The 27,558-nt window shown below is 26.7% G+C and overlaps 2 protein-coding genes across 2 annotated transcripts in view; one reads left to right on the top strand and one right to left on the bottom strand.

Annotated features, from left to right (window-relative positions):
• Nucleotides 1–4,314, bottom strand: part of LOC127287610 (RING finger protein 121) — a 96,342-nt gene extending 92,028 nt beyond the window's left edge. The window contains exon 1 of the mRNA XM_051314629.1: nt 4,157–4,314. The gene's annotated coding sequence lies outside the window, so the exon portion shown is untranslated. The remainder of the gene's footprint in view (nt 1–4,156) is intronic.
• Nucleotides 1–27,558, top strand: part of LOC127287609 (protein kinase C and casein kinase substrate in neurons protein 1) — a 57,454-nt gene extending 29,896 nt beyond the window's left edge. The window contains exons 7-9 of the mRNA XM_051314626.1: nt 1,862–2,028; nt 8,445–8,605; nt 24,227–27,558. Of these exons, the coding sequence (XP_051170583.1) occupies nt 1,862–2,028; nt 8,445–8,605; nt 24,227–24,339 (441 nt within the window). The 3' untranslated portion in view covers nt 24,340–27,558. The remainder of the gene's footprint in view (nt 1–1,861; nt 2,029–8,444; nt 8,606–24,226) is intronic.

The raw sequence follows: 27,558 nt of genomic DNA, 5'->3' as shown, positions 1-27,558 counted from the left end.
AAAACAAAAAGGAATTCTCACAATATTCAAAATCTTTAATAATAAATTAATTCCAAAAAATTCAAATTTAAATTTAAAAAACGATTTTTTAACACACAATTATTAAAAAATTATTATTTTATAGCTAAAAAATTTTCAAAATAATTCAATTTAAAAATGAAAAATACATTTTTTTATTTAGAAATATTCAAAAAAATTTAAATTGAATTATTTGGAAAGTTTTTAATGTTTCGTAAATGTTTTAATTGTTTCTTTTTATGCTGGAATATCACAATTCAACAGAAAATTTGTTTTATAAAAATAGTACATAATTTTTGAATATTTCTTAGATAAAAACCTATTTTTAAATTTTATAATTGAATTATTTTGAAATTTTTTTTTTTGTAAATTTTATGATTGTTTTTTTTCTGCTCGACTATTCAGTAGAAAATTTGTTTTTAAAAAATAATAATTTTCGAATATTTCTGGATCAAAAAATCGTTTTTTGAATTTAAATTATTTTGCATAATTTATTATTAATTATTTGAAAATTGTTGTAAGAATTCCTTTTTGTTATGGTACTGAACAATTGTTTATTGTTAATTACATATAAATGGTTTTTTGAAATTAAAAGTGGGGTTTTTTTTCTTGAAATTCGGCTCCTAATTAAATTACTTTTTCAAAAAAAATTTTTGCAGCATAAATTGTCAAAAAAATTATTTTTTTTAAATAACCAAAATGGCGTTGCCATTTTAAAAATATTTTTCTTTTACAGTAATTATACGTTCTTATTTTTAAGACCCTAAGGCACCCTTTTGTTAAAAACAAATTTTAATTTTTTGAAAAACCTCAAAATTTTAAACTTTTTCTTTAATTTACACGAATTTAAAAGAATTTCTTTAAAATTAATCAGATTAATTCTTTGTTTTAGAGTTTTTATGAAAGTTTTTCATTAGGAATATAATGTAATTTCTATTTTGTCGTCACGCCTATTTTACTTTAGTCTATGAAGGCTTATTGAATTTTTAAATTAATATTGCAATTGATTTTAAAAAAAAATTTTTTCTTAAATTTTGCCCTGTGTTTTAATGCTTATGTGCGATGGAATTTGTAAGAGCTTACGAATGCATGCATTTAGAACTACATTAAAAATTGAGTTATGCAAAATAAATTAAATTAATCCTATATGTGTAGATTTAAAAAAAATTATTTTCTAATATTTTCGTACTTGTTGATTTCAATGAAAAAATAATATTTTTTATTTTTTAATTTGTTAAACTTCTGAATTGTAGGTATATATTTTAAATATATTTTTTTTTTAAAATTTTTCTTATACTTTTTACCTAAAATGTTAATTCAACGAATTATGTAATTATTTTTAAAACTATTTTGATTTGTTCTTTAATTATTGTTTTGAATATTTAATTTACTTAAAGATATACTAATACAAAAAAAGATTCCTGTGTAAACGAGAAATTATATTCTAAAGTTAAAAAAAATAATCTTCGCTCTTTCAATCCAATCCGCTAGTAAAATTATGACTTGTTAGATATCGCTAGTTTTTTCAAACTTATGTTTCCTTTTTTTAATATTTTATTCACGTAGGAGATGTTTTAAAATTTTTTTCATTTTATCATTTATATGTTTGTGTTAATATTAATTGTTCCACGTTTTTGTGCTAAACGTTCTTTTTATCTACAATCATTCACGAGAATTTTCAGCTTTATTTAACTGGATAAATATACTGGTGAATAAATATTTTATTTAAATAAAAATTATAAGAAATAGTTTTCTGATTATGTGCATTTTCAAATTTTATTTAATTAGAAAAGTTACTTATTTAATTTTTACTAATTATTTGAAATTTTTAATTTAATGTTAGGATTTTCTGCCGACCAGTCACAAAGCTAAAGCGAAACCTGTAGGAAGCATAATATCAACAAATGCCGATTCTGAAGAAGGAAAAGCAGATGGTGTTAATTCGAGGAAAGAAATACTAGAGAAAAACAATGATGATGATCATTCAGTCAATAGGAATTCTCAAATCACGTGAGTATTTTTAAAAATATTAATTGAGTTATGTTTTTTAGAAACTATTTCAATTTTTACTGAAACATTAGATTTTACTAGAAAATAATTAAAAATTTTAAAAAATTGTTCAATTTTTTCCATTATTTCGAACAATAATTACTTACGAATTTCATATGAGTAAGCTCGAAAATTAATTTATTAAAATTTTCATTCAACAGAATTTCATTAGTTAGAATTTATTTTTAGCTAAATTTTTATTTCTTCGAATTGTTATTTAATAGAATTTATATTTGAGGTGTTGAATTAAAAATTATCGACATATTTTTTATTCAGTCGTTTGCAATTTCGGACAAATGAAGATTCGATGTTTTAGGAATTCTATCAAATAATAATTTGTGCAAATTAAAATTCGAACAAATGAAGATTCGGTGACTTATTGGCATTTCTGACATTTAAAAATTCGAATCACTTCAAATTTTATTGAATAAGAATTATGCTAAATTAGAATTCGATTAAATTAGAGTTCTTTTAAATAAAAAGTTTGATAAAGTGAAATATGTAAAATAAAAATTTGATACTTAAGAATGAATGTACCTAAGCAATGATTTTTATGGAACAATCATGCGCATCAAACTTATTGAAATTTTTGAGGTGTCGAATTGAAAATTATCGAATTTATATTTAACAGAATTTTATGAAAAAGATTAAAACTCAATGGAATTTTTTTATCGCAAAATTTTTATTTAGCCAATATTTGTAAAGTAGATTCTTTAATTCAGCAAATTTTCATTCATCGCATTTTTTGTTTAATAGAATTTATATTTATCCAAATTTCAACAAAGAGAACATTAATTTAACAAAGTTGTTTCTCAATATATTTTCTATGTATCCAAATATTCACTTAACAGTATTTTATTTAATTGAATTAATTTTTAACCGAATTTCTACTAAATAGAACTCTTATTTAACCGATTTTTCATTCAAAGAATTGATTATTTAACAGAATATCTAAATAGGCCAATTTACAAATGGTAAAATTTTTTTTTCATTGAAGCTCCATTTGATCGAATTGTCATTTTAAGGAATTTTTAAATCGTTCAATTTTCAGTTCACCGAAATTGCAAATGGCTAAACAAACAATCGACAGAATGATTTAGTCGCAAATTTTAAAGTTGACCAATAAGAAAATATCAAGAAAATCGTGATTGGTCAATTTTTAAATTCGCGCCGAAATTTTTCTGTCAGTTGTTTGTTCGTCCATTTGCAGTTCCAATCAAATGAAAAATTCGAAATGAGAATTGTATTACATATAATTTCTATTGGATGTCAGTTCAGTAAAATGAAAATACTTTTGAACAAATATTTGGATAAGTTGTAATTCGATTGAAGAAAAATTGTGTTAAATGAAAATTGTGTTAAGTAATGTCACCACCCTTATTTTAAGACCTTTAAATTTTGTTAGAACTGAAATTGAATTGAGCAGCGTAAAGAAATTACAAAAGATACATGGACATCACCAGTGATTGACAGATTGAAAAATTATGAACTATTTACGACTTTAAAGATGTCGCTTTTAAAATATGAAAATAGGTGACTCGCACGAAATTTGTAAATAGGATTCTAACAAATTTTAATGATGTCAGGAAGTTAACTTTTTTCTTACATCATTTGAGTCCTGAAAACATACAAGATGGTCAAAAAATCAAAATTTTTATTTTTCACCATTATAGAATTTTTATTCTTTAAAAAAATTAAAATTTTAGAAAATCCATATGAGAAATTCTGAAAAATCATTAAAAAAGTGTGGAAAAAATTTAAATTGTGAAAGAAGATAAATATGTGAAATATTAATTTTTTAATTTCTAAAAAGGTCAAAAATTAAAATTTGATATTTTGAGCATCCATATTGACATTGAAATTGAATTATTGTTACATAATTATTTGACATTTTAAACAAACAAACTTAACCCTCTGCCTGGCCAGTTGACCGTTATCGACAAAAAGCGACAATTCGGTCGCCTGGTGGGGACTATGGGAAATAAATTCTATAGCGTTAGAGTGGGGATAACCCAGGACAGGGAGAGGGTTAATGAACGCAAATAATTATTCCAATGATTGTGGTGATTATTTAATTGAAACTACTCACAATATCCTTGATACAATATTCAGTTTTCAATCCATATCCATAGAATAGTTTTTTACACCGTCCTGATCAGGATTATCACATACACATAAAATATAATATTTTATCTAACCAATGATATATTTGTCGACGGAACTTGTTGAGAGCACGGAACAAGAGTGAACACGCCGGTTTTACCGGCATGTCGTGAAAATTATCACGTGATGTTAAACACGGCAATGTCACAACTACACAGAAAAAACTGTACTCATTTTTGCTGCTTATCATTTTGAGTAAATTATCAAAATGAGTAAACGGCAAACTTCACGTTACTCAAAATGAAACTGGTTAGTATCAAATGTCAGGTTATGCTAGATAAAATTGTTTACCACTATTATGTTGGTACTAACTGTGAACTATTTCATAGTGCACCATCTGAGGATGAAAGAACAAAGTAATTCAAACGTAATAAACCAAAATTATAAAATACAACTTATGTCTCTAAAATTTTTTATAAATATTAAATAAAAAAAAATTATTAGCATTGCAGTTAAAGTTAAAATATTCAAAATATTATTAAAGTTTTTATTTTCTATCGAAAAAAAAATTTTATCACATTATTATTAAAGTTGTTCATAATAATAATAATAATAATAATTATTATTCATATTATAATATTATATTAATAATATTAATAATTATGAGTTAATTTAATTATATAATAATATAAATTTATTTTTATTTTAAATATATTATACATAAGAATTTTTAAATAATAAAAACTCAATTTTATAATATTAGAATATTTTAAAATAATTATTTCGTTTATTACAAAAAAAGCAAAGCTTTTCGTCCATTAATTTTTTTCAAATAAAAAAAAGAACAACTTCTACTAAAAATTATAGATCCAAAGAAAAACTACATCAATCACATATATTTAATTTATAATTTTTTATTAGTTTATTAATCACAAAACAGTGATTTTAAGAATTAAAATTTATTTGTTAAAATTTTTAAAGATAAATTTTTTTTATTTATTAATTAATGTGAAAAAAATTTAACACAATATCATTTTGTTTCGTAAACAATATTTTACTTTTAAATTTTTTAAATAAGGCGCCATTACCTTTAGTTTTTAGACAATAGCGCTTTCTTTCTCTACTTCATTTTAACGCAGTTGGTATTACTGCCTGTCGTTTCATATGTTTCTTAACCTAAAACTTGATTTATTTTATTTTATAAATAATAATAAATTGACTTTAAGAATTAAAGTCTTTTTAGTTTAAAAGTGTTTATTTATGAAAAACAATTGTTTTAGTACTATTTTAAATGAAATAATCATTTGTTATTTATCTATAATTCATAGTTAAACATTTACTCAAAATGAAACTGACGTTGTTCATTTTGATATTTTTTCACTGAAAACTCAAAATGAATAAGAGCGTTATCATTTTTGCTGCATATCAAAATGAGTATGATTTCGTACTCATTTTGAGTACAGTTTTTTCTGTGTAGGGCCGGGCACACAATACAATACAATACTTGCGGACCATGCAAAATGTACATCTGCTACCTGCAGTGTGCTTAAATATCTTTATGACATTAATAATAATAATAATAATAATAATCAATCCTTACTACACGGAGAGAAAAATCTGCCTTTTATAGTATGAAATAGATTGCTGCTATTTTTCTTTAAACTTTTCATACTAATAGAGCAAAGATTTGAGAATTTTTAGCATGAAACTTGTCTATGCTAATAAAGTTTGTCATATAGCCTCTTATTACATACTTATTATACTTTTAATCCAACGGCGCCATGCGAAGATCGCACATAACATCATCCTACTATTTTTGCATAAGTTCTATGCTTTTTCGGGGATAGACTCTTGCAACTGGCGATTAGGGCAGTTCCAATTAAGTAAAGGTGGGCGTGGCCTAATCGCCAGTTGCAAGAGTCTATCCCCGAAAAAGCATAGAACTTATGCAAACATAGTAGGATGATGTTATGTGCGATCTTCGCATGGCGCCGTTGGATTAAAAGTATAATAAGTATGTAATAAGAGGCTATATGACAAACTTTATTAGCATAGACAAGTTTCATGCTAAAAAGACATACGATTGTACTATAATTACTCAAATTTCATGCCTATATAGCATAGAAAATTTCTGTGCATTAAATGTAAACCTTTCTATACTATAAAAGGCAGATTTTTCTCTCCGTGTATGAAAAGAGTAGTTATGCAAATTAGGCAAGAGCAAGACATTCTTATGTTATTTTCATGAACAGAAGAGAGAAGATAATTGCGTTAAATTTTTAGACGAAAAGGGTCTTATGCAATTTTCCTTAGACAGAAGAGGAAAAAAGGTTTCAAACAAAGATATTCTTATGTTATTTCCTTGTGATAGATAAAGAAAGAAAAGCGTTAAATTTTTGCGTTAGATGACAGAGAGTATCTTATGTTGTTTTTCTTAAAATAGAGTGAGGTAGGCAATCCTATTTATTGCGTAGGGGAGCCCACGATGTTAAATGGGGATTTACTCGAGCGTCGATGGGATGAAGATATTTTGTAGTTTAGATGATTAGGAAAATAAAAAGTTCTATAAAGTTTTCCCTTTTAGTGGTGGAGGGAGCGTCTATAAATTTTTTAAAATGCAAAAAAAAACAATTACATGGAATATATATGTATGTTCATCTGACGGTTTGCCTGGTTCTGTTGGCTCTCCGGATGGATACAAAGTAGAAAAAAAAATTTTTTTTCGAGCGCGTCAGATATTTAGGGAAGATGTTAAATTAACCTTAAAAATGCTCTTATTCAAAAGACTGACGTTTCGGAAGTGACGCAAGCTCGTAGCGAATTTTTTAAAATGCAAAAAAAAATCGCTATCTTGAAATAGTCGAGCGTGTCAGATTTATAAACAGATGGTTCATCTGGATGCTGCAGTCATGATAACCCTAAATCTGACGATTATTTTGAGGAATATTGTTAATCTGCCAGCTGTTTTGTGATCAGCTGTAATGGTGTCATGGTGACGGAGAGCAGTGTCAGAAATCGAGATGGTGCGAGAGAGTTAGAAATAGGAAAAAAGTTGAAAGGGAAGATGAGGCACGGAATGGGGAATGCGTGTTGTACTCGAGATGCGCGCGCTAATCTCCATAGACGATTTTCATTACTTCGGCTTCTGGAAATCGTCAGATTATATTTTATTCGTGATTCTTATGTTATTTCCTTCAAATTAACAAAATTTAACCGCGCTCGGGAATGTCAAGACAACGTTTTTTTGCAAATTTACAACCCTCCCACTCCCTTACGTTACGCTCAAATTGTCAGATTTTTTAAATGTACACTTTTTAGTCAGTAATTAACCCACCTTCCTTTAATCTGACGCGCTTCGATATTTCCGACGATCGATTTTTTTACTAATCTGATGGGCTGTCCTAGACGCACGTCTTGATAAAAAGAGTTAATACTTGGAAGAGGTACTCAACAACATGCAAGGTACCTCTCCCTGTGTTTATCTGCCGCGCTCGAGTTAATCCTAAAAAACACATTGGGCTCCCCTACTATACCTGAGTAATGAGAGAGAGACTTCGGCTTTCCCTCTTGTGATTGTTCCGCAATACCTGAGTTTTTGGGTGTCGACTGTCATGAAAAAGGGTCTATTGTTTTCTAGAACTTTATTGAAGCTTGATCTAAAAATTTTAATTTTTAATTTTTATATTAACGTATGGTTAACTGAGTAAAGAAATAAAAAATAAAATTTTTATGTTAGAAATAAAAAATTTATTTAATTCTTTAAGGTGCAAATTAACTATCGTAATAATAATTCCTCATCATATATCATTTTTAAAGTTTTTGGGATGCTGATTACGAATATAATGTCCGTTTTTAAAAATCCAAAATGGTGGATTTAATATGGCGGCCCAAAATTTAAAAATTCATCGGATTCGTTTAAAAGAGTTTCCAGAGGGGTTTTCAGGGTCGCTGATTACGAATGTCATGTCTGTTTTTGCAAATTCAAAATGGCGGGTGAAATTTAATAAAATCACCAAAGCATTTTGAATCTCATTACATTACTCAGGGGTTTTCGATAACGCTGATTATGAATATAATATCAGATTAGGGAAGGTGTATAGATAAGTTGTAATAGATGGTATGGACTATTTCATTCATAATAGTAGTTCAAGATGAATAAATGGACGCGCGTAGCGCGTAAAAATTAGTTCTAGTAGAAACTTAATAAAGTTGTCAATTTTTTTTTATTTTTAATACTGACATAAAATAAAATTGCATTTTGTAATTTTTTTCAGAAATGGTACTAAAGCAAAACAAGAATCGAATCCTTTTGAAGAAGAGGAATGGGATGAAGAAGCAGGGGAAACATTAGTAGATAATGGAGAACCAGGGGTACCTGTACGAGCACTTTATGATTATGAGGGTGCAGAAGCAGACGAACTCAGCTTTAAACAAGGTATTTTAAAAAATTTATCTTCACTTTTGTTATTTATTTATTTATTTCAACACGCGATCCAATTAGACCATAAATGGGCAACTACAATACATAATATTCTGGTTGGTTTTGTTTATTGGCCTGTTGTCCCCTAAGGTTATGAACCCATGACATAATTTTCTTTTTAATACTTCTGAGTTGCCCAGATCTTTCTGATTTGTCTATATTGTGTCCAATAAGAATTCTTGCTTTCTTTTATATTTAAGCGTAGTATCAAGTTTTGAATTATTTCTCTTTGTTAAAGTGAATTTCATAGATAATAATTATAATTATCTTTCCATATTAGTCAGTTATTTCTTACTTTGCTGGATGTGAATTAGGTTAGATTTAGATATGTTAGGTTAAGATAGAAAATTTATATCAGATTAAATTATGTTAATTTTAAATTTTCTAGTTCTATGTTATTTTATTTAATTAAATAATATAATTGTTTAATTAAAAAAGGATTTTTATTTTACATTGGATATATTTCTTTGTGGAAGAAGAAAAAAGAGATGGAATATAAATTAGAAGGGATGTAAGATTGTTGTCAACAACTGATATAATCACACTTTGTTATTTTTTGCATCCTCTATGACCTTATCTTATTTTGTGTAAGCTTGGCGAAAGTTTGCTATTTGAATTCACAAATTATTAATATGAATTAAACTTCTTACTTTCGTTAAACAATTACACAATTCCTTTAAAGATGCTGTCCGCGCAGAGATGCATTACTTTACGTATCGTCTCTGCTTATTAGACAGTATCTACGAGCGCTGTGCAGGTCCTTGCAAGTGTCCCGCCAGCAGATCTTTTGGCGCTTGAGAGGGAAGAAAAGCAGCGCTTTAAGAAGAGAGAGAGTGAGGAGTGTGCTTACTGCCAGTTCCCTGTGGACAACGCAGAGCACACCCTCTTTGCCTGCAGTAGATGGGACTTGGAGAGGCAGGCCATGTTCACCGGTGTTAACGCTACAGTTACACCGGAGAATATGGTAGCGCTGATGATCCAGTCCCTGGATTGATGATTTCATCAAATCATTTTTTTGGTGTGCTGTTAATTCCGCTTTGACATTGATTTTCGTTTTATTTTTAAAATTGATAACGCAGGACGTCCGCAGGACTAGGCGAAGTAGCTTCACGACAGAGTAGGAGCGTCACCTTTAAAGGCAAAAGTCTTCACGACAGTACTGAGGGTGGATAAAGGGCTCCCAAGAAGGGTTGACGGGTTTTAGTGGGTCGGAGCTGGTAGTAGTTCGCCAGCTTATTTTGTTTAGTGTTCTCCTTTTTTTTACCAACCCCACATAACCTTGACATGCGGAAGCCAAGGTATCTGTATACAGATTTCCCAAAAGTCCCTAAGCAAAAAAAAATTATTTTAAGTATTAATGTCAATATATCTCAATAATTTTAAGTTTTTATTTATTTTAACTTGATAATCATTTCAATTGAAGCACATTAGAACAGTTTTCTTAAAACATAACACATTTTGAAAAATGGTTGATGAAGCTTAAAATGCGTCCGTCCAGTTCGTATGAAAGCATAATACAGACTCCCCAATACATATTCTTATATTATTCTTTATGGGACTGAGGAAAAAAACACCTTCTATGGGCGGACGAGGTACCCGGGTATCTATGTTTAATTTATTAAAGATTTTATATCAAAATGATCAGTTCCATTAACTTTAAGTGTAGTGGACGTTTCAATGAAAATAGTAATCACATAATATGAATACACTGCAAAAAGAAATCTTATTTTAAGACCGAAAATAGGTCTTATTTTCAGAGGCAACATTTTTAAGGCAGCTTTGCTGAATATACGGAATGCAATTTCCATTAAAACTACTAGCGCTGATTTTAAGACTCATCTTAAAACAAGATTTTTTTTGCTATTATCTATTATCATTATTAGGTGATTATTAAAAAACTGTCCATTACATATTAATTATTTTGTATATATTCACAATTTCATTGATCTTTCATTAAATAGTATCCGTGTATATACTATTTGTTAGATTGCAAAACAGGTACATATTTAGGCAGATTATTTATGAAATCAAATAAAAAAATGTAAGAAATTTATTTTTTATTATTTAAAATACATTTTTAATACAAATTAATTCTATTCAAACTTCACTTTTATGGTAACTATTAAGTTAAAAACTGATGATTTCTTATGAATATTATTATTTAACTATACTAACTAAATTACATATTTTATAAAAAATATTATGTGCATTACTATAAAAATTATTAAAAATTGTTTAATGTAATTTTTCATAATTTTTTAATAGAAATTTCTACATTTATCTGCATGAAATGTATGGAGATACCCGGGTACCTCGTCTGCCTTTTAAGGGTGAAAAAACTTTATTTATTATTTCTGAGTAAATAAATAAAAAAGGTACATTATAAATAATATTTAAAAACTTTGTATGGATAAATTTGAGATGTCAAAAAACCTTAGGTCGATACGATTTTAAAAATTATGAAAAACATCAATTTGAAAATGCAAAAGATGCCCGGGTACCTCGTCAGTCCTATAAAGATTATAAATTTTTACATTCTAGAACAAGTAGAATAACCAGAAAGGGGAAAAAAAGGAAAACAAAAATTAATACAATGTGTTTAAGTGTGAGTTTAAGGCCCTAGTAAAGTCGCATTATGTTCTGACGAGTTGTGTTTTCTTTTTTTTTTTAACATAGCCGTTTTAATATTAATATCATTGATATCTTTTGAAAAACAAGAGATCTTGTTTACATTTATTCTTCCAGTTTCGAATAGGTCTAGTATATGAGGGGCTGATAGTAAAAATGGTTTAAAATAACATTGGGAGCAAAAGTGGGATAAGTGACTTGGGAGCAAAAACGGGTTAAAATGATTCGTGTAATTTATTGATAAATTCATTATATTATCGATTAAAAAATATTAACAATAGGAAAAAATGCATATTTTATTATAATTAATATTTTTTAATCGATAATATAATGAATTTATCAATAAATTACACGAATCATTTTAACCCGTTTTTGCTCCCAAGTCACTTATCCCACTTTTGCTCCCAATGTTATTTTAAATCATTTTTACTATCAGCCTCTCATATGTAATATATGTAGCTATCTGTAATATTTTGGATATCAGATCCTACGATGATTGCTAATGGTGAAAGATTTAATTTATGTTGCACGGCTCGGTTCAGTAATCTGTCAATCTGCGTTTGACAGGCATCAATAGCCTATATAAAATAAATTCATTACTTTAATTTAAGAATAACCGAAGAATGTGTTTAAAAAATTAACATTATTTACCTTAATTTACCTTAATACCCCTTTCGCGATCGGGATACCTGTCCACGAAATCATCCTCAAACTAAAAATAAATTTATTAAGGGGGGAACACCAGTTGTAACTCAAGAAATAATGCTTTTTACAAGAATATTTTCCAAAAGAACAATGAATCTTTTTAAAGAATACTATTTATTAGTTAAAAGTACATGTTAAAAGCTGTAATTTAAAAGTAAAAAAAATTTTTTTTAACAAAAACTTTTAGAGATATGAGCCATTGAAGTGGCGCCTTAAGAAAAAAGGCGAATTGCGGTGACCAGCATTCTGCAAGTATACTTCGTCTGAAATACAAAAATGAAATTGATTTACATTTATTATAAGATTATCTAGTTCGTGATCGAAGGATTTAAAAAAAAAAAAAAATTTGACAAAATGGCGACCTGTCAAAGTCAAAAGTATGATTTTCGTTAAAAAAATACGGTCGATTTTCAGCTATATAAAAAAAAGTTTTGCATAAAAAAAAATCCTTCGATCACGAACTAGACTTATATGTGTAAATGAAGCACACTAAATTTTAAATAAATCGGTTTAATGGTATTCGAGTAATCGTGGTCACCGACTTGGAAAATTACATTTTGAGAAAAACGCATTCAAAGTTTTAACTTACTTTTTTTTGTTCAGAAGAAATTTTGTTTCCAATTTACAAAGAGTCATCGATTCCTGGACCATATAATAACTCTTCCGCAGTGGTTGCCGTTTCTAAATCATAGGAAAAGGCCATCTGTCGTTAGGGTCAGGTATGGCTGGCCACCTTGTCTGAAGCCACGGGACGCGCCGCTGCAGTGTTCTGTATATCTCATTTATTTTTCACCGGATCAAGTTTAAAATTTACAGACACATTTCTAAATATGTATACTTTAAGAAAATGCAAAAAAAAAAATCGATTTTTCGAAAGTTACAACTGGTGTTCCCCCCTTAAACAAATATAAGAATTTAGAAGTTATATTAGAATTTAGATTTATTTCCTAAAAACATATTACAAAAAATATTAAAATTATTAATATTAATTATTAAAAATATTTAATACCAAAAAATAACCTCCTGGCTGTCTTAAAAAAGGGTATTTCAAAAAATTATTATTTAATAAACATGTCCCGGATCTTCTAATCAAAGTGGTGCATTGAATTTTCTCGTTCATTAACTTTTAATATCTAGCTTTTACCGTATCCCTTCACTTTTGTTTTAAATTATCATTTATTTCTAACTGACCCTCTAGCCAAAGAAGAAGCGCACTTGTAGACTTAGGCGCATTTAAGAAAAGCATAAGCGTTTTTGTAAGTGACAAAAAATAATTTTGATATATAAAATATATATTAACGGTAGTCACCTGATACCAATAATTTTTCAATATTTTATGATATTGAAAAATTTATTATATATTGAGACGGAATAATTTGTTATTAAGAGAAATATATTAAAATAAGAATAAATGATCGAATTTAAAATTATTCCTCACCCAGCGCGACCGGGTTCAGAGTTGCTGGGGCTCTATTTGACAATATAAAATAAAATAGATTTTAATTGCACGCGGACGCCAGTTAATTTATTAATTAAAATTAACAAAAGACTTAGATCACAGGGAGGGAAGTTGGTGAACCCAAATACAAAATATAAAAATAAAATATTAAGCGACTTCCAGGAATATTGAATTTATTACAAAAGATAAAATAAAAGGTACATTAATCACTTACTTGTATGATCAAATATCGACTCTTTCCAACTTTTGTTCAACAATATATAATTTTGGATAATGTCGATCCTCAAATTTAATACAATTCCAATATTCGATAGATCAAACAACTCAATACAAATTAGTATAATTCAAACAACCAAGGAGATATAGTCCAGCACACAAGACGTAGGGACAAAGAGTGAGGAACGGACCCGACGATTTTCGGTAATGCGCCAATATATTGAACTATTGGCGCCTAGATCGATGTAAGGTCACAGGGGCGAGTTATTGACTTTTTTTCCCTAACCCTTTTCTAAGATATTTGATCATTTATTTCTCAAAATAATGTCAAGAAATATTTTCCCGTCACATTATAATAAGAATTTTGAGGTTAGAAAATATTTTTTCTACCATTCTCATTTGCACTAAATTCAAATCTTGTTTAAGCCTTGTTAAAAAATTGTCCATGTTACAAGATTAAAAAATATTCAAATTATTTTAAAAATTTATTTTCTAATTTGAAGAAAAAAACGAAAAATATGTAAAAGATTATACTTATTACTGATTTTGCACGTTTTGAGCCCAAAAGTGTTCAGAGTACACGTCTAGAGCGCAATGCATTTCGTTCAAAATTCTATCTTCAAATGCATATTGTGAAAATTCTCAATTACACAACAGTTCTGTAATGTCCATTTCTACAAATAATACTTTTCACAAGAAGACTAGATACAGCAGGGCGATCTCAAGTGGTGGGGGTATGCTAAGATTGGGGGCCTTCGCTTAGCGTTTCAAAGAAACTTTAAAACATATAAATTTTGCAATTTTTCTGACTATTTTAGAAAATTGATCCGTATTTATAAATATTTATTAGCAGCTACCAATTTGCAAATTAATATTGTAAATACACTTTTCGAGTGAGACTTAAAAATGAAATCTTCAATACCGTTTAAGTTGATTTAACTTACTTCCTTGAAAATAGATGGAACACTGCTTTCCTTTAAGGTAACGGGTTGTCGTGGTAAAATTGTTTTTACTCCATCTTTTAATACTTTGATGTCACTTTTACGTAGACAGTCTTCCGAAAAGTGCTCTTCGCAAATAAAATAAATATTTTCTACTCCTTCCTTCTTCCATTTTTAGGTTAGGGATAATACTTTGCAGCCACCTTTCTTTATGATGCTGCAAATTAAGAAAATTAAATTTAACATACAAATCTTATCTATTTTCAAATGAAATAAAAAAGTGTCTTTAAACATAAAGTAAGAATGTTATATCAAATACAATACTTATCTCATGTTTGGGAAAAGAAAATAAATGTTTTCTATTTTCCTTTTCACTAACAGCACTATTCGTACAGTTGACAATACAACAAGTACGCACTATTTTTAAATGTACATCAAATAATCACAATCTTTTTAAACCATCACATAAAAATATAAAAAAAACATTGGAAAATAACACAAAATAAATTTCAAAAATCAGCAAAAGAGTCAGCACAAGAAGAAAGCAGAAGGCTAATATGTACATTGCATATGTGTTAGTATACGCAGAATAGAATTTGTCAATTGGCGCACAGTCCACGGCTGAGAAACCACGCTAAGCGAAGGCCCTACAATCTTCGCATACCCCCACCACTCGAGATCGCCCTCCTGTATCTAGTCTTCTTGACTTTTCACTACTTTTGTTACTCTTCCGCCATTTTTAAATATTGATGCACTGCGCAGTCTATAGTAACTCTTACGAAATAAAAAGTCTTTCAAACTACGCTGTTTAGTAGAATCTAATGAACGGAACTATGCTATGTTTCGTACATGCTACTTTATATTTAGTCGTTATTACTACTTTTTCGCTTACTAAACGCGTAAAGTAGAATCCATTAAAACTCTTCTCTCCGTGTGACTTTTGCATTCAAGCAAACAAATAATCTCTTTTATCTAAAAACAACTCCGTTTGCTTTGACAGATCTCGTTCTGAACACAACGTCATTATCATACCATATAATACCATTGGTCCCGAATATAATATACATTCCGCATAATGTTTTACGTGGTGAAATTTATTTATTATTTTCACCTAGAAAAAATGTTTTGTACTCGTGACTATTCGTACTATTCATTCGTCAAATATTTGAGTTATGGCAATAAATTTTTTGTCAGTTTTGGAGCCATGCAAATTTCCATTACACGCTGAAGCAACAAAATTAAATTCATATGTTTATTACCTTTTTCTATTTTCTCACACAGTAAGAAAGGAAATGATCGAAGTAATAACCAAGCTTGCGAGGCTTTTTGATTCATTGAATGATCACCAATATTGCGAAGATTATCCTCGGTGAAATTAGGTGATAGTTTGTTTTTATACTCAACAAATCCATATTGGAATGATGCTATTCCCTACTGAAAATTCTCATGTAGGATCTTATTTAGGATCTCACATAAATTCATATATTAAAATCCACATAAAATCCTATGTGTAATGTAAGAAAATATATAGGATCTTATGAAAAATCATATAGGAAATTGAGACATGATTTGAAGTGGGATTCTATGTAAATTTTTATAAACGTATTCTTAGATAATAAATTATGTAAATTCCTATGTGAAATCCTACAATTTTTCTCGACACATTTTTTCTTTCAATTTCCCACGTCAATTTCCTTCGTGTTTCCTCATAAAAAAAATCTACCAAAATTCACTGCTCAATCCTTAACCAGAAATTTTCCTATATCAAATCATACATTAAATCTTTTTTTAATTCTCGAATAAAAAATTATTACAAAAAATCTTACATAAAATCATATTAAAAATCTTCACGTGGGATAATATATATTATAGATTTGAACATAAGAAATCACGTAGGATTTCATGTAGATTCTGAAATATCTATCTAAGATTTCACATGGAATTATATAAAGGAAACAATATAGGATTTCATATAGGAATTTTCAGTTGTCAGACGGCAGTTTATAAAAAATAAAAATTATTTAATTAAAAATTAAATAATATTACTGCATTTCATCAAAAAAGAAATAAATTTGTGCTATGCAATACACCTTCTTAGTTAAGAGTCTCAGCTTTTATAGTATTCAAGACTGATGTCAACTGTGAGAAAAAAAATTATCACTATCTTACCTTTAATTATTTTAAGTGATAGATTATTTATTGTTAGATATTTTTGAGCTTCTTGAATTAATTCCAAGTGTGGGAAAATGATTAGAGAAGATGATGATTGGGCCCTCCCCAGATCTATTTGAAATAATTTCTCTTTGTAAGATTTAATCAGTGCCATTTTTTTAATTTTGTAAGGGGTATTTTCCAATTAGCCTCCACTCCTATTGTATTAAAGAATTTTTTCACTTGCTCCAACCAACTAAACTTAATACAATTTTGTTTCCCTGGATTTTGTTTATTTATAATTATCATTCTATTGAAACATTTTTTAAGGCATCTCATCAAACATTTTTTGTATTTTTTCTATGAAATTAAATATTTATTCAAAAATCTTAGTTGAAATTTGAGTTGCTCCTACCTCTAGTCTGATTGCGTATCTTGGCGTATTTTTCGGGGTCTGGAATAATAATTTAAAGAAATCTGTTTGGATTTTTTTTATATCATCAAGATATCTAATGCCTCAGACTAAAACGCCATACATTACAATACTAACTACCAGGATCTGAAAAAGTTTATCAATACAATTCCAAGAATTTAAGTCCATTCTATGAATTAAAGAAACCGTGGACGTTATAGATATCTTGTATTTAAAAACAGTATTTTCCTTAGCGAGATTGAAAATAGAAGATTGAGAAAACGGTACACTTAGATACGTATAATTCTTTACAATTTCCACTATGGAGTTACCGTACTTAAAAGCTGGATAATTATTTTGCGCATAGCCTCCTTTTTTGAAGATAACAATTTTAGTTTTTTCTATATTTATTTCTAAATTATTAAGTTGACAGTACTCATACAAGGCTTTAAGAATTTTGTTCATTTCTATTTTGGATTCTGCTAAAATGGCTAAATAATCTGCATAAGTAAAGATTATGGTCTCCGTCAGGTGATCAAGTGAGATTTCCCTGATTCCTTTAGCTCTTAAAAAATCTTCCTAATCCGCAATAAACAAAGTAAATAAAAAAGGGACTCAACACATCTCACTGCATAACGCCTTTCGTAAAATCAACCGCCCTGGACGTCCGCTCAGAGCATAAAAATCAATTACATTTTTTACAAATTTGGATCCACAACTCAATTTATATATTTTATCCTTTAAATACTGATCACAATAAATTTTGTTAATATATTTTTGTTTTGATTTTCTTCTTTGTAGACTAAAAGCGTCCAAATGATTTCCGAACTTTTTTACCGATTCTTCTAATATTTTATCCATTTTTAAACTTTTAATAATAATAATTTATAATATAATATTGAAACAGGAATTTAATTTATTAATGAAAATATTAAATTAAAGAATTCCACACCACACGCGGCCGGGTTCACAGCTGTGTGGGTTCAATGTTTGGCTTTAAAGTTTGTCAGGCGCCAGTCGACAGAAGGTTGACAAAAATTTATTAAAGATAAAGTTTAATTTATTATTTTAATTGTTACTATAGATTTAATTTAATTCAATTTAATTCAATCCCAGAGGGGATGATGTTGGGTGAACCTAGAAACAAAGAGCGTCTATTTAAACTATAAATTTATTATGAGAAACCTACTTACATTTAATTTATTTAATTTAATTATTTATTTATATCAATTTTCCTTTGAGATCTATTATATCAATTCTAATTTCAACACTCTTGCGATTTATAATATTAAATTTTCCTTTTGCACACTTTGTGGCCACAATTCAAAATTCAATACATACGACGGCACATACGACGCAATATCCAAGAATGAGGCCCTGTCGCAGAGTTGCCAATGACCCTACCTAAACGCTACTGCGCTTGCGCTACGACAACTCTCTTATAGGTCGAAAAAAGCGCGCTTATATAAAATGCTTAATAATAAGAAAACGTTAATAAAGCAATATAAAACTATTTTCACTATTGAATTTATTTTTTTTTGTTAATTATATTGCTTCTTAATAAAAAAATATTAATTTACTTAATGTACTTAAGTATGTAAAAATAATAATAATTATAATATTAATAATTTTATTATATTTATATCATTATTGTTATTATTTTTTTATAAAATTAATAATCTATTATTATTATCAATTTAATATTTATTAATTAATTATGTAATATATTATTTATTTTTGTTATTATTATTAAATTGTTATTTATTAATTGTCTATGATATATGACATATATATATTTTTAAAACTTTAGCGAAATTTTTTTGTACTTTTTTATGAGAAAAATTTGAATTGGGAAAAAAGTACAAAAAAAATTCGATTCATTTTTTTGAAATATATAGATGTAATACATTCATAGATATTTAATAATAATTTATTGAGAATAATGATAATAATAAATATTATTTTGATGATAATAATAATAATAGATTATGAATATTTTATTTAAAAAATAATTATAATAATGATATAAATATAATAAAATTATTATTATTATTATTTTATACTTAAGTATATTAAGGAAATTAGTATTTTTTTATTAGGAAGCAATATAATTAACAAAAAAAAATTCAATAGTAAAAATATTTTTATATTGCTTAATTAAAGTTTTCTTATTATTAAGCATTTTATATTTAATAAAGGGTTTAGGTAGGGTCATTGGCAAATTTGCCCTGTCGTCTGCCCACTTCTAATCAAATTTCTTTGATGAGACGCATGCGCCTATAAGGGTTCATTCCAGGGGCGTATTATTTTTAACTACCCCTGAAAATAATATAATTAAAATTTCATAGAGAGTTACGTCAATTTAAAATCCTGTTACAATATAAAACTATAAATAAATAATGAGAAATATTACTGAGATCGTAATATTTTAATAAAATGAAAATTTAAACAAGTCGGGCGCCAGATCCTTTGCGAATCAAAAATAAATAAATTAAGATAAACATAAAATCACATAATAAAATTATTGATTGGCTAACTCAGTCCCAATCTTGTTAAGACATGCGGAGGAGTTCGACTTACAATTTCAATGAAAACAAAAAGGGGATTAATAAAGAAAATAGGGATTGCTCTTTCGACCGAATTTTCCAAAAAAATAATAAATCTAAATTCAAATAAATCACAATATTGAATCACATTATGAATGAATTTAAAAATTAAACAAACATTATTAAATCGGAGAAAATTCAAGTAAATAAATAAAATTCAAATAAATAATTTTTCTTTCTTAAAAGTCAAAATTTGTCTCGCCTGAATATTCACAAAATAATTGTCTTCTATTTCACAATTAATAAATTAATTCTCAAATATTTTATTAATAAGAAAATAATTTAATTTAAACTTTTTCACACTATTCTTCTCTGAAAGCCACCAAACGAAAGAGGTCGAGTCCTGTTTTCTAGTCGTTTTATAGATTTTTCTTAGCAACTAAGATTTGTTGATTTTTGATCTTCAATTATTTTAATGAAATAAATATTATTTTTCTTAGATACCAAAAATTGTTGATTCTTGATCTTCAAATATTTATTTTAAATAGATTTTTCGGGAAGTGACTAAATAAAGTGAATATAGCTTCAAATAACAAAAGGTGTTCCAATTTTCTTAAATTTTAATTTAATAATTAATTTTTCTGAATTGATGAAAGATTTCTATCAATTCGGTCCAAAAGATGTTGAATTATTGTTTTTCTGCTCCAAAAATATCTTGAAAAGAGGAGGATGACTACTAGATTTTTTCCAATTCTTACAAATAGGAAAGCCAAAGATTGACAATAAATCTTCGCAAAACAATGGAATTTTCTTTGAATCTTCAAATACACAGTTTAATCAAAATTAAAGGCAGGAAACGGTAAAATTTATAAAGTTATTAAGGGGGAGTGACACCTTTGAACTTGTTTTTCAATTTTTTTAAGTCACAGGAATAAAATAAACAAAATTTGGTTCTGGATACTTTATTTGTTAACTTTTTAAGTTTACGAAAATATATTTGTACTTAAAAAAAAAATTTAATTTGTTGACTATAGATGTCACTAAAGTTGGTCTCGTTTCTCTGCAGGGCAAATCGGTGGGCAAGATTCCGGTTAGACCGTTTAATATAAAATAAAAATTTAAATTTTTTCTAAATCTGTGATAGATTTAACTTTAGAGTACGTAAGATATTTTAAGAATATTAATTTTTGTGAATTTGGTAGCTATTTGAAGGAAAAAGTCGATTTTTAAGGCGAAATTATTTCAAAAAATCTATTGCCAAAAAAAACCAATAAGGCAGTCCAACTTGTGACGTAGCGTGACGTCTTCCAACCAGTCACCATTTTGAAAAGTGACGTCACGCTACGGCACAAGTTGGACTGCCTTATAAAAAATCCGCTACGTACTCTAAAGCATTAGTAAATGACGATCAAAAAAAACTTTGGCTGAAGTCAATTCGATCAAAACTGTTCGAGCTAGACTGCCCACCGTTTTGAAAAATGTCATTTCGAGAAAAACGCGTTTAAATTTTCAACATATGAAATCGCTTTTGCTGATATAATTTCTATTCTACACATCATATTGTATCGTTTTAGAAAACAAAAAAACATTGATTTTTTTTCTGGTCAAAGGTGTCACACCCCCTTAATAAGAAAATCGAATAATTTTCGAGGTTCGACTAGAAGAAATTGACTGATTGGATCTTGACTCAGGATAACAGGAAAGTAGACAGGATTTAAACAGGTTTCAGGCTTTCCAGATGATTACAAATGTACTCGAAATAGACAAAGGGTCATTCCATTTTATTTCACCTATAGTCGTTGCAGCCTATTTTTAGAAAAATTTGATATTTCGTATTAATGACTTTGAATATCCCTACAATTCATTTTTGACAATTATTTTATGCAATTTTTTTTTATTTACGTTGAAATTTAATTTTTAAATTGAGTTTCACGGAAAATAGGTTAGTTTGAAAGCTTTGGAAATTTTATAAAAAAGAACAGAAATAATTTAGTTAGTAAATTTTTTTTTCATTAATATTTGTTAAAAATAGTCTAATTTACCAACGTTAATTGATAATTGTGTAAAAAAGGCCAAAATACTACGAAAAAATTAATATTCAAACTTACCTGTAAAATGTCAAAATTTGTCACATTTTATTTATATTTTCTAGGAAAGTTTATAAATTTTATAAAATTTATTACTACCTAACAATAAGTACTTTTCATGTACTTTCACATGATATGTTGGCTTTTTATTTTTATAACACCGTCCGACACGATTTTTCACACACGAAAAAATCAATGATTTTCATAAACTAGGACCAAAAAAAAGATACCCGTGTCTGGCCGTTTTGCTAGATCAGGTCATTTTTTGCTTTTAGGGGTAAAAACAACCCTTCAATGAAAGGTGATAGGAAATCTTGTACAAATAAATAATTTTTTATGAAACCTGGTATCTCGGGGTTTTCCGGGTCGCTGATTACGAATCTGATGTCAGATTTTCAAAATTCAAAATGGCGGATCCAATATGGCGGTCGAAATTTATAAAAATTCACCAATTCATTTGAAAGTTGTTACTTAGGGGTTTTTGGGGTCGCTGATTACGAATATGATGTCAGATTTTCAAAATTCAAAATGGCGGATTCAATATGGCGGTCGAAATTTATAAAAGTTCATCGAATTCACTTGAAACTTGTTACTTGAAGGTTTTTGGTGTCGCTGATAACGAATATGATGTCAGATTTTGAAAATTCAGAATGGCGGATCCAATATGGCGGTCGAAATTTATAAATATTAATTATTTTTTATAAAACTTGGTGTCTAGGAGTTTTTGGGGTCGCTGATAATAACATAATAACATTTATAAATTTCGACCACCATATTGGATCCGCCATTATGAATTTGGAAAACCCGACATCAAATTCGTAATCAGCAACTCCAAAAACCTTCAAGTAACAAGTTTCAAGTGAATTCGATGAACTTTTATAAATTTTGACCGCCATATTAGATCCGCCATTTTGAATTTTGAAAATCTGACATCAGATTCGTAATCTGCGACCCGGAAAACCCCGAGATACAAGGTTTCATAAAAAATTATTTATTTAATTTAATGAAAAAATCCCATTTTGGTTTTAAAATTTAAGTTAAATCTTCTTTATTCATCTTATCAAAATTTGATGATGGAGAACGAGCTACTTTTTATTAGCTACTTATTATTCACTTTAAAAAATTCACCGTAAAATACGCATTTAAAGGTTAAAAAACAAGTATTTTAATAAACAAAAATCATACAAATAAATCTATATTGAGAAAACCAACTTCAGTTTTTTATAAAATTACTTGTTTTTTAACCTTTAAATTCGTATTTTAACGTAGATTTTTTAAAGTGAATAATAATAAAAAGTAGCTCGTTCTCCATCACCAAATTTTGATAAAATGAATAAAGAAGATTAAACTTAAATTTTAAAACCAAAATGGGATCTTTTCATTAATCGCCTGCGAAGATATAAGTGTTCAAAATCAGATAAAATCCTGAAAAGTTCAACATTCAAGGTAAAATTTCTCATATTTCAATATTATAAAAATAAAAAGCCAACATATCATGTGAAAGTACATGGAAAGTACTTATTGTTAGGTAGTAATAAATTTTATAATATTTATAAACTTTCTTGGAAAGTATAAATAAAATGTGAAAAATTTTGACATTTTACAGGTAAGTTTGAATATTAATTTTCTCGTAGTATTTTGGCCTTTTTTACAAAATTATCAATTAACATTGGTAAATTAGACTATTTTTAACAAATATCAATGAAAAAAAAATTTACTAACTAAATTATTTCTGTTCTTTTTTATAAAATTTCCAAAGCTTTCAAACTAACCTATTTTCCGTGAAACTCAACTTAAAAATTAAATTTCAACGTAAATAAAAAAAAATTGCATAAAATAATTGTCAAAAATAAATTGTACGGATATTAAAAGTCGTTAATATGAAATATCAAATTTTTCTAAAATTAGGCCGCAACGACTATAGGTGAAATAAAATGTAATGACCCCAAAATTTCACAAAATTAGTTATTAAATAATACAATAATAAATATTGACCATTCTTGGAAAGTTCGTGTAACTTCCAGAGAGTAAAAAGTGACGAAATCAATAAATTTTTAATTTTCAAAATAAAAATTAATTTAAATATATAAATTTGTGACTTGCAACAATTTTGCAACGTCACATAATATTTAAACATCAAGCAGAATTCAACGCAACAGAATAAAATCAGCTGATCGTTGCAACGATAGATATCGATAAATGAAATTGTAGTGTAGAGAATCGATTTTCGTAGTTGTATAATTGGTGTACAGAAACAGCATCAGCGAATAAAAACGCGGCGGCGCACATCTTTAACTTTAAATTATTAAATTTCAGTTATAATTAAAAAAAAAAAAAATTTTCTCAGCGAAATATTGAAAAATTTATTCTTGTAATTCTAATTTTAAATTAATGTAACTTTTTTAAATTAAACTGATAAATTAATTTTCAGGGGATATATTTGAAAAACTAGAAGATGAGGACGAACAAGGATGGTGTAAAGGAAGAAAAGACGGCAGAGTTGGCCTGTATCCTGCAAATTATGTTGACTTAGTAACGCAGTAGAGATAGAAAAAAAAACCACATACACATACACACAAACACACTAAATCCAAAAACAATCTATTAAACCTATGATTATAAATATATCATTCATAGTAACTCATGTTAAAATTTTATGGCGATAAAAAAAATATAATGAGAGAATGCAGAGTACTAATTTATGAAAAAATAAAAAAAAAAATTTCGTGCAATGAGAGAGGATATGTATACGAATTTTTAAAGTTCTCTGCATCTATAGATGAGTGCACACTATTTTCAAAGGACTTTAACAATTGGAACGCAAGATTATTCTTTTTTTGTTGCATATTTAATTGCTTTGTCAAATTTTGAAAAAATGTGTAAAGAAACAAGAATGAAAAACGTATTATATTTGCTGAAATATTTAGCTGTTGAAAAAATGATTTATTGTAGAAATGAAATATTACAATTTCTGCTGTTTGATTTATATGAAGAAATTATAAATATTAGCATTATTTATTAATTCAATCGCCACTTATAACTATATTTTAATAATTATTATTATTATATTTAGTCGTATATTTTTATGACTATATAAGTATTATTATACATTCTATATACATATATGTGTGCCTGTATGTATATAATTGTATTAATAGACAAACAGCAGCTCATCTAGTGCCGAAGATCTATTTAAGGTTAATTTATTTTCTTTTATTTTTCTTAAAGTGAATATTGTTTAGAAATTCAGCATCTATTCCCAAACTGTGTCATTGTACATAGTAGTATTAGAAAATTAGAAATATAATAATTAACTTTCGTTTGTTGATGTGTTCAAAACGAAAAAAAAAGAAAAAGAATAGAAGAAAACTATTTTTCGAAAAATTTTTTTTGTTGATAATATTCTTAAAAAATTGTTTAATAATTAAGTTTCTTTGTTTTATTTTTTTTTTTTTTTTGAACTCGAAGTAAGATAATTTATATCTTTGAAATTAATTAAAGATGCATCATCAATTTTTTAATTATTAAAATTTGAGTTTTTTTTTTTAAATATCATTTTTATGATAACTACTGTTGATCACTATTAATAATTATAAATAATGTTATTTGTTTTAATATGCAGTCTGAAATTATTTATATATAGATTTCTTTGCATTTTTTTGGGTTAAAGTACTTTTGACCTTTATTTTTTTCAAAATATTTTATTTTATTTTATATTATTGCACTGGAATATGCTTCATATATAAATCGTAATGTAAATAATACGAAAGTATTTTTTTTTTTTTTGTTGACTGGTGCACTCCTAATTTTTAAAATTTCTTTAATTTAAAATATAATAATCATTCAAAAGCTTAAAACTTGGGGAAATTCTATTTTTATGCTTTACTAAAATATTTTTAAATTGTTTTTTCTACATTTTGTAAATTTTTTCTAAATCGAATTGTTAATAATTAAAGTAAATGTAAATAAATTTTCAATTTTCATTTGAATAATTTTATTTCAACAAATATTTTCAGTTAATAGAAAATTTTTAATACAAAAATTCATATTTTTGTAGAATAGAATTCACAATTTTTGTATTGTTGGAAGTTTCGAATAACTAAATTTTGCTCTTAAATAGTCTTTTTATTTTAATTTTACTATACTTTTTTTTTACAAGAGATAATATATATTTTTGGATAATACTTTTTGTAATTTTTTTTTTTTCAGACTATTGGCAAAATAAATGTGTCTTTAAAAATAATTAACATTTCTAATAGTGGAATATTTAATTTATCTTGAATAATTTCCTATTTGTATAAGTATCTGCTTAATTTAAAAACAATAAACTTTTTTTGAGGAAGAAAATTTTTTGAATTTGAATTTGAAGAAAATTATTCTAATTTTTTTTTTTTTTTTAATGAAACCCAAATTTTATTTTGATATCTTAATATTTTGAAATTACCGTAAAGCGCATTAAATTTCACATATATTTTACATTCGAGAAGAAATTACTTTTTCTAAAAAAATTAATATCTGTGTAAAAACGATAGAAATTAATTTTTTTAACCGACAAGCGATATTGTTAACAAATTGCTTAAAGGAAAAAATCGATTAATTCTTAGTTAAAAAAATTTTTTTTAGTATTTTTTAACAAATTGCTTAAATGAATAAACAAACATATCAATTAATTGTTAAACATTTTTTCAGTGTTATGAAACTGCAAAATATAAGAAAAAAAAATGTAGTTATTTTTGTATTTATTGGTTTATTTTGCAATGAATTTTACTTTTAATTTTTCCTTTTATTTCTATAAAAAAAAAAAAACAAACATTTTTCTCTCTTGTAAAGTATATTTGTAAAAATTTTTTTTTGTCTTTACACCATCAAGAAACAACGAATTTGAAAATACTGTAGTATAATGTCAATATTTTTTTTAAAATCTAAAATATTTTCTTAGATATTTTGAAATGGAAAAAATTTTTTTTTTGTATCAACATGAAAAAAAGTAGACATTCTGAAGTTTCAAGATTTTGAATGAAATATTAAATATCTAACGAAATTATAAAGTACAGATGTGCTCGAGTAGACAATATATATATATGAAAATATTTTTTTTCTTTTTTGAGAAAAATATTCTGTTATAACGACTTAGTTGGATGAATTTTTGTTATTAGTTTAGAGTGTATAACTCTGTGAGTTTAAAATGTTAATCACTCAACGTCTATTGTAAAAAAAAAATAATATTGCAATAGTATAAAATTTTCTTTTTCGCATCCAGCAGGAATTAAGTTAAAATATTATATTTGACAAAAAACACTGTTTTTCCGATTTTTTCTATAAAAAAAAAAAAATAATTGAAAATAAAAATTAAGCAATTTGTATTAAATAAAAATTGTATCTTGTTAGTTTTTCATTAGAGTCAGTGACTTACGTAATATTTAAAAAGAAAAGGTAGAAAATATCAGATTGATTGAGTTTAGCCATAAAGAACAAATGTACCAAATGCAATAAAGTACAAAGCCTGCTTTTTTAATTAAGAACAAAATTAAATTATTATATTATATTTTTTATAGTTGAACTTAATTAATTTCTTATCTTTCACCTATTTGTGATTATTTAATAACATTCGTCCCTGATTTTAATTGTAATATTTTATTTTTTATAGAAATTATCGGAACACAATTTTTTTTTTTTTGACGCTGGATATTAAAAATTTTTTATTTTTATTAATTCTTTTGCATTTTGCAGACTAAATTTAACAATTTAATTTATGTATAAAAA

Source organism: Leptopilina boulardi, unplaced genomic scaffold (genome assembly GCF_019393585.1).
Source record: "Leptopilina boulardi isolate dan_hultmark-lab unplaced genomic scaffold, ZJU_Lbou_2.1 LbouV2_371, whole genome shotgun sequence".
NCBI classification, from domain to species: Eukaryota; Metazoa; Arthropoda; class Insecta; order Hymenoptera; family Figitidae; genus Leptopilina; species Leptopilina boulardi.
The sequence above is the reverse complement of the archived record's forward strand: the minus strand, read 5'-3'. Positions and strand labels throughout refer to the sequence as shown.